Source organism: Rhinopithecus roxellana, chromosome 5, assembly GCF_007565055.1.
Source record: "Rhinopithecus roxellana isolate Shanxi Qingling chromosome 5, ASM756505v1, whole genome shotgun sequence".
In the NCBI taxonomy this organism is placed as follows: Eukaryota; Metazoa; Chordata; class Mammalia; order Primates; family Cercopithecidae; genus Rhinopithecus; species Rhinopithecus roxellana.
The window spans coordinates 134,044,901-134,057,901 of NC_044553.1; the positions used below are offsets into that span (position 1 = coordinate 134,044,901).

General features: G+C 42.5%; 1 protein-coding gene across 17 annotated transcripts in view; it reads left to right on the plus strand.

The window, feature by feature from the left end:
• TTLL5 (tubulin tyrosine ligase like 5) overlaps positions 1–13,001 on the plus strand; it is a 296,207-nt gene that overhangs the window by 244,280 nt on the left and 38,926 nt on the right. For 7 of the 17 annotated variants that reach the window (XM_030929808.1, XM_030929810.1, XM_030929814.1 and 4 more), the window contains one exon: positions 10,592–10,797. The exons of 5 other annotated variants lie outside the window; for them this stretch is intronic. In XM_030929808.1, coding sequence (XP_030785668.1) covers positions 10,592–10,650 — 59 coding nt within the window. In that variant the 3' untranslated portion in view covers positions 10,651–10,797. Of the gene's footprint in view, positions 1–10,591; positions 10,798–13,001 lie in introns of those variants that run through there. 5 more of the 17 variants (XM_030929812.1, XM_030929815.1, XM_030929818.1 and 2 more) reach the window with 1 other exon arrangement.

The window sequence follows — 13,001 nt, forward strand, 5'->3', positions numbered from 1 at the left end:
GGGCCAAAATCAAACGTAGTGTTAAATAGGGCTTCTTTTTTCCATTTTTCAGGATCTTTGGACGCTCCCCAAGTTATTTTCACCAGATCCAAACCCTTGCCCACACAATCTGGAGCCCTTGATAGAGTTATAGGACAGAGAAAATCAAAGTCGGTGAAGTCAGGGCCAATTTAAGGTAACAGTAAGAATAAGAGCATATTTTTATCATTTTCACTTGCTGACTTTATACTACAGCAAGAGACTTAGTAACTACCAAAAGAAGGTCTAGCTTCTCAAAATGACAGTGAAGTTGGGGCTTTATAAACCAAAGCTTAGAAGGACGCTCCAAAACTGGGTCAAAGTTGAGCTCCAAATAGTTTGCTCCTATAATGGTCTACCAGTAGGTGGCGCTGTGGCAGTAAGAACTTTCTCGGAAACTATTACTAGAGGCTTTTGTTTAAAAATATGAGGATTTTGAGACAGTTCAAATAAAGAAACTAAAACCATAATTGATTTGTCACAAAGTATAACATAATATATGGGAAAACATGATATTTGAAGGTCAAGTTGCAGTAGTTGCCAAAGAGAATGGATATTTATTATTAAAGAAGGCTTTTAGACTAGAATTTATAAACTGGACTTTCAGATTATGGGAGCGACGGAGGGAACATATTTTTTTCCAAATTTTGGTGAGGTTAATGAATTGTGTTTTTGCTGAGTTACTTAAATAAACATATGCTATAATTAGCAGCAAAACAAACTATAAACCTCATCCTCCATCCAACTAAAAAAAGCTCACACATTGAAGGCATGGTCTAACTTAATTTTTTGAAGCTGTTTGCACACTTCACCAGCACTGCCATCAGTATTTTGTTCCCAGCCATGGCCTTCAAAATTTTCCAGAAAATTCTGCGAAACTTCAAGGCTTTGGTAATTCTTTCCTCTTTGTTCTGCCCTGCACACTAAAGCATTAACGGCTCACCTGCCACGAGGCTAATACTCTTCTTACCTCTGGGGGAGTATTTATTAACTTATTTGAGAAGCATTATTCATCAAAATACCCCAGGAGTGCAAAAGAGAGAGGAAAATTATTTACCCACCACAGGATTCATTTACATTGGATCAGCAAGCTGCAAATATCTTTCCCTAGCCCATCTAAACTCTTTCCAGAAAAGAATGAGAAGAGAGAACGGAACACCAAATCCATGGCTTGGTCATCTACCAAAATGTACCGGAGACACTGAAAACAACCAGAGTTCTATTGGTAATTCTTAGCCAGTGGCCCTTTAATTCTGATACTAAGCAGCCTGTCCAATGATGAACAACTAATAAAATATAGAAGACTAAAGCAAGAAGGTCAGTATTTCCCTCAGGAGACTGGCAGCCAGAAGAACGAATGTGACATCAAGCTCCAAGCTAAACTGATGGCCTGCCAAGAAGTACTCATGTCCATCCGCTTCTAGGACTGTGATACTTGGACCTGCCACAGTTATAATATCACTTTCCTTGAACCTCGTTCGTTAGTATCCTTTACAATCCACCCTGAACATTACATGGCAAAATGGGACGATCAGCAAAAGAAGCCTTGGGAAACAGCCCATTTTTCAACATTTTGCTCTCTGTTGCAGATACAGCCCTGCTGAGCCTGAGCTGTGTATAAGCTAGGGATGGCTGATGCTATGCTTTGTGATTGACTGAGGCGATGAGACAGCATGTGTGTATGGATGAAGAGGACACAGTGGGTCAGAGGGTCTCAGAAGTCCAGCTTCTATGGTGCACCGTCCCTGCTGGGAGGGTGCAGAGGCAGGCCCACCAGCCTGGCATGTGGCCGATGGCAGTGGGCTGCATCTCTTGAGCAGAAGAATTAGGTTATTTACAAAGTGAGGAGGCAGAACCCCACAGGTCTCAGCCCATCACCTGAAGCATGCTTTCTTTTTATTGCAAATGTAGGGTAGACAGCAGAGGTCCCTTCAACCATAATCACAAACAAATGTCATCACCAGCCATGACAGTCCTAGAACCTCTTCATATGTGGGTTTGGAAAGGCAGTCAGGTTAGAGAATTTGAGTTGTGTTTGCATTACATGTTTTATAAAACTGAGAAAAGCATCAGTTGTCCTTAACAGAGTAGAGGGAGCTATGCCGAAGGATATTAGGAGCAAAGCCTGTGTATGACCCCTGTATGCTACCCAGGGCAAGTGCCATATTTGCATACCTACATTGTTCTTTGTTTTCTTAGATTATGTATTTGTTCATCAGAGGGCTAATTATATTAACCATATTTTCTTATTTTCTGTATTTTTTTTTTTTTTTTCTTTGAGGCAGGGTCTTGCTCTGTTGCACAAGTTGGAATGCAGTGGTGTGGTCACGGCTCACTGTAACCTCTGCCTCTTGGGATCAAGCGATTCTCCCACCTCAGCCTCCTGACTAGCTGAGACTTCAGGCATGTGCCATGATGCCCAGCTAATTTTTCATATTTTTAGTAGAGATGGGGTTTTCCCATATTGCCCAGGCTGATCTCGAACCCCTGGGCTCAAGCAATCCACCTGCCTTAGCCTCCCAAGGTACTGATATTACAGGCGTGAACCACCACACCTGGCCATTTTCTGTATTCTTAGTGCCCTGGCATTTGGGATCCTTGCAGACCCAGGGGAGAGAGTGCCTTTCACAGGGCTAGTTAATTCCTAAATGTAATAACAACTTGTCCATGAGCACACCTTTTATACGCAAACCAGCCAGTCCCAAGTATCTACTCTCAACCTCCTTATCAAACTTTCACACACCAACCCAAAATTTCCCCTGCCCTCAATCATCTCAGGGCCAGGTACCAAGCAACTGGATACCATCCCTATACCCCGAAGCCCCTGGAATTATCCAAACTAACCAGTCCAGCCAATCCAAAGCTGTTTAATTGCCCTGCCTTGATGGAAGCCCCAGCAAAGGTTCTGACCTAGGCTTTTCCCCCAACTGCTGTCTTCTGCCTCCAGACTGACACTGATGAGTTCACTGTGACCCTGATTAGTGGGCAGTGACCCCTCCCTGGGAGCCGTCAGAATAAACAATACCTTCCTTCCGAGCCTTGTTTCTGTTTTCCTACTGTGGCCACACCGGCTTCACCATACCATATCCAGCATGTACATTCTTAGAACAAACATCAAGAGGATAAATACCTTTAACTTGTAATACCAGGAACCAGGAAGAAACATGAATTAGGTTTACATCACCCAGTTCTAAGCAACTGATAGCACTTCATCCGTAGCCTGTATTACACAAGTGATGTTTTAACAGTATGCGTTCTGCTGGCATTGACCTGGCTGTAGCCACACAAGAAGGATGGGAATCCCTCTACATGGCAAAATCACCTGGCTGTCAGCCACTGAAGTGCATGCTTTCCTGTCCTGAGGCCTCTTGCATTTCATTTAGTAACTGTTTCTACATTCAGAAACAAAACTCAAGTATAGCTGAACAATGTGGTTGGAAGTGAGGAAGAAGACAGCCTGGCTTTTAGTTTGGGGGAAAGAATAGAGGTCCTTCTAAGAATCCATCCAAAAGGGGTTCATTGGCCTTAAAGTAAACCAGAGAACTCCATTTCTGAAATGGATTAAGAAATAGGCTATGAAAGAAGATAACATCTGAAAATTGATATTTTTCTTTTGCTGAATTGGCAAAATCCCAAGAGAGGAGTGATGATTCTTCAGTTGTTAACAATTACTACTTTGTTATAAAGAGACACGGGAAGTACAGTGGCCCCTTTCTCAAATTACACTTACATTACAGAAGCACACACACCTCCTGGAAAAAAAATGCCTGGCAGCCTGGATTGTTAGAGTTGTGCCTACCCCTGCATCTTGCTGCAGAGTTGTGTGGTCCTGTGTAATATCCATGCACTTTGGGCAGAAGATCTAGTCTATTCTTGCAGTCCTGAACTGGGCAAGTAACCAGCATAAGGCTGCCTTTCTTTCTGTCTTTATACATATCACTCCAGGTTATCGATCTGTTCACTGTGAACCCACACCTTATAGCCACATACGTTTGCTTTACTGTCCTCGTATCCTCAGGGCATAATTGCTCCTGAAATTTCTAAAGAAAGAAAATGATATGCTAAGCCACACCTGTCTTTGGAAAAAGCAAGCTTTCCACACGGAAATATTTACACCTCTGCTTACCTGATCTGTGGAGTTTGAACCAGGTCCCAAAAAGTGTAGGTGGATAATGGCAGGGCTTGGAGAGTGATGAGTTGAAGTGTATTGCCCTGTTGGCATGATTTGTATTGATTTTTTATCCTTTATTCTTTCAAATTGTGATTATAAAGAAAAGACTCAGATTCTCTTAAGTCCTCAAAATGAAGAGCATCACTAAAACTAAAACAGTAGTCTCTTCTACTCCTTTGTTCTCGTGTTTTGAACATGCAGGTATTTCCAGCTTGCACCATAGGTGTCAAGGGGCTCCCTTCTCTTAAAACTTGAATCCAGGTTATTCAGGGTTTTTTGTTGTTGTTGGGGGGTGGGTGGTTGTTTTTGTTTCTATTTTTTCTTTTCTTTTTTTTTTTTTTTTTTTTTTGAGTCAGAGTCTTGCTCTGTCACCCAGCCAGACTGGAGGACAGTGGCGTGATCTCAGCTCACTGCAACTTCCACCTCCCAGGTTCAAGCGACTCTCGAGCCTTCACCTCCCGAGTAGCTGGGATTACCAGCATGCGCCACCATGCACGGCTAATTTTTTTGTATTTTTAGTAGAGACTGTGTTTCACCATGTTGGCCAGGCTGGTCTTGAACTCCTGACCTCAAGTGATTTGCCCACCTCAGCCTCCCAAAGTGCTAGGATTACAGGCGTGAGCCACCGCGCCCAGCCTGGTTATGCAGTTATTTGATACCAGAGAGGAGTAGCTTGAATGTGTGGACTTGCCTTAGCTATAATAAAACATAGCCTTTATCCCCATTATAAAATGGGGAAGAAGATAGAAAACCAACCTGATTTTAAGATGATGAGGTGGCCGGGCGCGGTGGCTCAAGCCTGTAATCCCAGCACTTTGGGAGGCCGAGATGGGCGGATCACGAGGTCAGGAGATCGAGACCATCCTGGCTAACACGGTGAAACCCCATCTCTACTAAAAAATACAAAAAACTAGCCGGGTGATTGGCGGGCGCCTGTAGTCCCAGCTACTTGGGAGCCTGAGGCAGGAGAATGGCATAAACCCAGGAGGCGGAGCTTGCAGTGAGCTGAGATCCGGCCACTGCACTCCAGCCTGTGCGCGAGACTCCGTCTCAAAAAAAAAAAAAAAGATGATGAGGTGAAGAAAAAGTCAGCTGCTTAGAAGCTGCTATAGTAGTATTATTTAGTTGTTTGGTGTTAGAAGAATCACTCTTTTTTAATATCTAATGGACCGGAAAGTGAGAGTGAGGTATTTTCCTTCCCCTTTTATTTATTTGTAATTTGTTTCCCAGGGAAATTAAGACTTGTGACAAGCCCAAGTGAAGATATTTTGGAATTTGACAAGAGAGTTTTTTAACTTATGCATGAGCTTCAAATTATATTAGGCAATGAATTATTGATAGTTTTTAATCAGATATTGGAACATGAAATTTTCAAAATCACAACTCAGAAAAATGACCACTCACAGGCCTTTCCTTTTATATTTATTGATCCTTTTTAGTATTCTCCAAAATTAATCATCATTGTGCATGTGTGCATGTATACTTACACCTCTCTTTATGCAGAGGATTTGAGTGTCCACAAGAGCCTTCTGATGATCCAGAGGAGAGAGACCCTCAGTTTCCCTCTGGAAGGGAAGTTTCTGTGCATGAGCACAGGGAGGAATCAGCCTCGAGAGCCAGAGCTCATGAAAACCTGAAGCCTTGCTGAGAGAATCAGCAGCTCTACTGGCTGAACGGCAGCTCGGGTTAGCCCATCCCCATGGCCCGGTCATTTTCTAGCTCCTCCGCAGCCAGCTTCCATTGTTGTCTAGGCTGACAGCTCCGCCCTACTCATGATGTGACCTCTCTCTGTGGGATTGTTTCTCTCTCTCTCTCTTTTTTTTTTTTTCCACATTCAGTTTTCAGAAGACAGAATCATACTTCCCATTCATTCCTCCAGCAAAGTGCCCCTGGGGGGCAGAGCTCTCTCTCCCAGGCTTTAACTGACCTAAATAAAGTGAGTGGCAGCTGCCTTCCAGACAGATGCCAGCCTGGTACTAGGGTAGTATGATTGTGTGATACAAAGCTGCCAATGTATGCATGTCTGACCATTTTTTCAGATGGGATTGTAGTTAGGCAGGTACAGCATAGTCTTTTCATGTCCAGTATAGGGTCTTAAAATATAAAACCACATGCAATAAAATAACAAGATATAAAGGGAAAGTCAGGGCCAAAAAACAAGATAATTTGAATTTTTCAAATATCAGCCTAAATAAACTTATTATCATTGAGGTGAAATTTGGTTCTAAGTCTCCTAATATGCAGGGCAAACAGGGAAACATGATAAATTGGAGTATATAGTTCTCACAATCAAAAAGGAAGAAATGCTCCAGGGAAAGTCAAGATTTTTCCTAGTATTGATTCTAAAGGAAGTATTTTACATACTCTATGTAGAAGACACCTAATATAGTAGTAGTCAACTGCTAATGAACTATTAAAAAATAGTCAATAGTAGCTTCTCAGTCAACAAGCCAAGTTTCACATGCCTACTCCTTGGCATGGTGAACTATACAAAGATAAAATATTATAGTGCATGCCAATGAAGACAGTTTTGTGAGGGGACAAAAATAATATAGTCTAAGTCTCTTTGTGGTCTTCATAATCCAAGGATAAGATAATAGTTATTTAGAGGATGGGGTGAATTGCATGTGTCTTAGGCAATCCTAAATATAATTTCTCTCAATTGATTGCTTGATAAGAACTAGTTGTGCTGTTAGGCAAGGATCCAGATACCTGGTCTTTTATCTTACTGTTTGAAGATGCATCTATTAATATATGCTTGGGAAAGCAGGTGGCAGAGGTAACATCTTCTGAAAGCTTTGGCAGCTAAGCAGTATTCTCTCTCTATCATGTGGCATGTTGATTGTCTGCTCCTCGATTCACATACACAGTTTCCTCTGCCTAGGCACCATCTCCCCACTTTTGCTCCCTCCCTCCCCAATATGACTAATTCCTATTTGTCCTCAACCCCTTTTCTCCTGTCTAGCCCTACCCTATGTTAATCTGATTTAGATGCTTTTGACTCTGCTCTTTAAAACTCTGTGATTACCTCTGTCATGGCTTTTACAACATTCTAGGATCTTTATGGTTACTTAACTGTTCCCTCTACTAAGCTTGGAATTTCCCGGAATGCAAGGATCAGGTCCAAGTGGACTCTGATACTCTAGGGCGTAGCACAGTGCCCAGCCTGTAGTAGGGGCTTAAGAAATCCCAATTAAGAAAACAACAACAAAAAATAATAAGGTGACAAAATAAATAACCAAAAATAAAAAGGAAATTCTGCTTGAATAGATGAATGAGTAAATTTTCATATTTCTGCCTTTGGTTATTCTTCTACTGACACTTGGAATACCTGCCTTCATATGCAAATTCTTCCTGTTCTTAGGCCAAGCTCAGTGGCTCACACCTGTAATCACAGTACTTTGGGAGGCCGAGGTTGGCAGATCACTGGAGGCCAGGAGTTCAAGACCAGCCTGGCCAACATAGCGAAACCCTGTCTCTACTAAAAATACAAAAATTAGCTGGGCGTGGTGGCACACGTCTGTAGTACCAGCTACTCAGTGGCTGAGGCAGAAGAATTGCTTCAGTCCCGGGAGGCAGAGGTTGCAGTGAGCCAGGATCGTGCCACTGCGCCACTCTAGCCTGGGTGACAGAGGAAGGCTGTCTAAAAGGAAAAAAAAAAATTTATCTCCTAAGGGTCCAGTTAAGTTTTTTGTTTTGTTTTGTTTTTGTTTTTGTTTTTGTTTTGAGATGAGCCTCGCTCTGTCACTCGTTTATCTTGTCGTTTAAAAAATTCCTAGAGGCCGGGCGCGGTGCCTCAAGCCTGTAATCCCAGCACTTTGGGAGGCCGAGATGGGCGGATCACGAGGTCAGGAGATCGAGACCATCCTGGCTAACACGGTGAAACCCCGTCTCTACTAAAAAATACAAAAAACTAGCCGGGCGAGGTGGCAGGTGCCTGTAGTCCCAGCTACTCGGGAGGCTGAGGCAGGAGAATGGCGTGAACCCGGGAGGCGGAGCTTGCAGTGAGCTGAGATCCGGCCACTGCACTCCAGCCTGGGCGACAGAGCGAGACTCCGTCTAAAAAAAAAAAAAAAAAAAAAAAAAAAAAAAAAAATTCCTAGAGACCTACAATTTATATCACAAAGGTGTTGTCATCTTTTATCACTGCTTGCTTTTTGGGTGAACTGGCTCTTCAATAAGACCATAAACTTTTTGAGAGCAGAATTAATATCTGTATGTTTCTTGAATCCCTAGTAACACCCAAAATGTTTCATTACCTTGTATTGTAGACCCTAAAGAAAAGAACACATACATACGTAAAACTTTTCTGAAAAATGTTCCATTTCCTCTGTTCTCTTGGATTTAAGTAAAATGCCTAACTTCAGAAGATAAAATCTTTTAATGAATATTTCATAAATAATGCATTTTATTATTAATCTTCAAAATCAGAATAACCTTCCTTATAAATTACCTGGTACTTCTATCCGATTTCTTGCAATATTGTAAAACTACTTCCTGTAAAATAATGAATGATCACTGCTCTTTAGATAACAACATCTGCTATACATTCACAACCTTACTATATGACTTGTTACTTTGTAGATTTCAGTATGAAGATGTTCCATTTTAGACCACATTCAAGAATCTCATTATAACGGAACAAAGTTAAAATGAGATTGAATTTATTTGGAAAACATTAGCTTTCAGCTTTTTTTTCCCCCTCTATATCACCTAACTAACTGGAATTGTTTATTGCACAGATCAGATTTTTCTTTTGAACACTGAACGGCCTTTTGTATTATCTTCTGAATTCACCATGAATTCTTTAGGTTCCTCTTAAGTTGTATAGTACCTGAAACTGAACACCACACTCTAATATTAGAGATCTGACAGGTGTTGAGTGTTGTGTAAAATTTATCATCATGGTTCTGGAGTCATATGTTACACTTTAAATGTGCACAGTATTCCCAGAAACAAAACCGAAGTTCTCTCGACCCTTACTTGTTACCTTCCTCGCTTCCTTTTGCTTCACAGGGCCATGTAGCATTACCACTGCTGTTGTCAGTAACAATAGCTAAGTTTCGTAAGAATTCCAGATTGCAGGGTAGAAAGATCATAACTGTGAAGTTAGACTGACCTGTGTGGGCTCTGTCACTGCCCAGTTGGCAGTTTTAGGCAAATCACTTAACCTGTTTCAGCCTCAGTTTCCTCATCTATACAATAAGCATAAAAATATCAATCCTGCAGGATTGGGATGTAAAGATTATAGATTGCCTCAACAGCAACAGCAAAAATTCCTGTATAAAAATGGGCTTGAATACACATTCAAAGAAGATATGCAAATAGCTAGTAGGCACATGGAAAGATGCTCAACATCCCTAATCATAAGAGAAATGCAAATCAAAACCCATGGTGAGGTACCACCTCACACCTTTAGGATGGCTACTATTAAAAAAGCAAAAAATAAGCCGGGCATGGTGGCTCCTGCCTGTAATCCTAGCACTTTGGGAGACCAAGGCAAGAGGATCACATGAGACCAGAAGTTCAAGGCCAACCTGGGCAACATAGTGAGACACTGTCTCTACAAACAATAAAAAACAATTAGACAGGCATGGTTGCACACACCTGTAGTCCCAGCTACTTGGGAGACAGAGGCAGGATTGCCTAAGCCCAGAAATTCAAGGCTACAGTGAGATGTGATTGGGCCGCTCTGCTCCAGCCTGGGTGACAGAGCAAGACTGTCTCAAGAAACAGAGAGATAGAGAGGGATGAGGGGAAGAGAGAGGGAGGGTAGAGGGAAGAAGGGAAGAAAGGAAGGAAGGAAGAAAGAAAGGATGTAAGGGAGGGAGGGAGGAAGGGAGGAAAAAAGGGAGGGAAGAAGGGAAGGGAGGAGCAAAAACTAACAAGTATTGGGGAGGATGTGGAGAAATTGGAACCCCGGTGTACTCTTGGGAATGTAAGACGGTGCAGCCACTATGAAAAACACTATGGTGGCTCCTCAAACAATTAAACATAGAATTACCGACCAGGCACAGTGGCTCATGCCTGTAATCCCAGCACTTTGGGAGGCTACAACAAGAGGATTACTTGAGGCCAGGGGTTCAAGACCAGCCTGGGCAACATAGTGAAACCTTGGTTCTTACAAAAAATAAAAAAGTAGCCAGGCACAGTGGTGCATGCCTATAGTTCTACCTCCTTGGGAGACTGAGCTGGGAGGATCACTTGAACTGGGAGGTCGAGGCTGCCATGATCCATGATCACACCAGCGCACTCCAGCTTGGGTGACAGAGCGAGACTCTGTCTCAAAAAAACAAAAAAAAAAATTGAATTACCATATGATCCAGCAATTTCACTCTGTGTGCGTATGCCCAAAAGAATTGAAAGCAGAGACAAAAACAGGTATTTGTATCCTCCTAACAGCATTATTCACAGTAATCAAAAGACAGAAGCATCCCCAGTGTCCGTCAGCAGATGAATGAGTCGACAAAATGTGGGTCTGTATATTCAATGAGATACTATTCAGCCTTCAAAACAAAGGAAATTCTGCAATAAGCTACAACATGGAACCTTCAGGACATTATGCTAAGTGAAATCAGCCAACCACAAAATGACAAGTACTGTGTGATTCCACTAATACAAGGTACCTAAAATAGTCAGAATCGGAAAGGTAGAAAGAATGGTGGTCAGCAGGGGATGGGAAGAGAGGGAAATGGGACGTTTTTGTTTAATGGGCACAGAGTTGCAGTTTTACAGGATGTAGAATTCTGGAGATGGATGATGGGATGGTCGTGCAGCGTGAATGCACTTAATGCCACTGAACTATACACTTACAATTGTTAGAATGGTAAAGTTTATGTTACATGTATTTTGCCACAATTTTTAAAGAAATATTGTAGATTGTATGTGTATTATACCCCAGATTAGGTGGGTTTTTTTCTCGATTTTGCTTTTGAGGAAACTAAGGCAGAGAGAAGTTAAGTAGCTTGTCCAAGCCACACAGTCAGTGATGGAGCTGAAATTCAAACCTAAACAGTTTTTTTCCAGAATCTGCTGAACTGCCTCTTCATCTGAAAACTCTGGGCCCCTCAAGGTGATTTCATTTTATCAGCTTCCTTTCCTAATGAAGCTGAGCGGCTGGTGATCAGGCCCTGAGGCCTCCGCCTCCCTGCAGTATCTGGTTATTATCTCAAATGGCTCATTAGGGGGATGCCTGGCAGTAGGGGGGCATATGTAGTTTAGGCTGGCTATCTCTTTATCCAACGATTGAACTTTCCCTTATTTAGATGGAGGCAGGCCTGGAAAGGGAAAGATAAGGAGCAAGGTGAGCTTTCTGCCTCTACTCCCCTGGGTGGGGGTGGTGGGGGTGATCTTTCCCACATGCCCGAACCGCCTTTGAAGGGACAGCAATTCTGACTGGCAGAGGAGACATGGATGTGGATGAATCTCTGCAGCAGAGGGTGGAGCTGAAGTGGGGAGGTAGGAGGTGGGGGAAAAACGAGAGGGCTTGGGAATCACCCCTGGATTAGTTAAGAGAACATTCTCTGCAGGTAACAGAAACTCAGAGAAATCAGTGGCAGCGTAAGTAAGGGATTTATTTTTCTCACAAGTCAAGAAGTCTGGAGACAGGAGGTCCAGGGCTAGTGCTGCTCTTCAGAGACATAACTGAGGAGCCAGGCTGCTCTCTTTCTGCTCTACTAACTCTAATGCATTGGCTTTCATTTTGCTGGTCATAAGATGTTTCTGTTCCTACTGGCATTGTGTCCACGTTCCAGTGAGAAGAGGGGGAGGGGCAAAAGACAGATGCCAGCTCAATCTGTCCCCCTTTCAAAAACACTTTCTTGGAAGCCCAGCAGTTCTAACTACCATATCATTAGCCAGCACTGGCTCCCTTGCCTACTTCTCCTTAGCAACAGAGGTGTCTAGAGAGGTGGTCTTTTCTCTGGGCACATTGCCTTCCCAGTCAGATCTGGGCTCTTTTATTGAGGAAGAAGGGGGAATGGCTAATGATATACATCTACTGGTTTCAATCACAGCACGTTTCCTTTCCAGAGACTCCACCCCTGCTGGAGGGAGTTCATCACACTTCTGCAGCCCCTCTACCACCAGCTTCTTGACTGCTATAAATAGATATGTCGTTCCTTGACCCAAATTTGCCCCAGTCCTGTCAACTAGTACATGGGGTTGGGGGTCGCTGTTACCTTTCGGTTATAGTAACACATGAGAGCCGTCATGTTTCTGGAAGTGTTTAAAAGGTCACCAGAAATGAGGAAGATGGAAAAAATGAGCCATAGGGAAAAAAAGTACCCTATAAATACACTTACTAAAATTATAAATTTGCTCTAAGTACAATATAAATTTATGATATACCACATTCATTCACATAAATTATTTACTATTTGATTATCCTTCAGCTGAATAATGACTATGTATACTCTTAAATTATGGAGATTAATATTGTTATAACTTTAATTTTATTGTGACAGTAAATTCTGTTCACAAATGTTGTCTTCCTAAGATTTGCTCACAGTGCATGCAGCTGTTTCAAACACTGAGACAAGTTATTAATGATTCCTGTTCCATTTAAAGAAAAGCTTCTGACCAGGCGCAGTGGCTCACACCTGTAATCTCAGCACTTTGGGAGGCTGAGGCAGGCAGATCAAGAGGTCAGGAGTTCGAGACCATCCTGGCCAACATGGTGAAACCCTGTCTCTACTAAAAATACAAAAATTAGCTAGACATGGTGGCACGTGCCTGTAATCCCAGCTACTCGGGAGGCTGAGGCAGGAGAATCACTTCAACCAGGGAGTCAGAGGTTGCAGTGAGCCGAGAT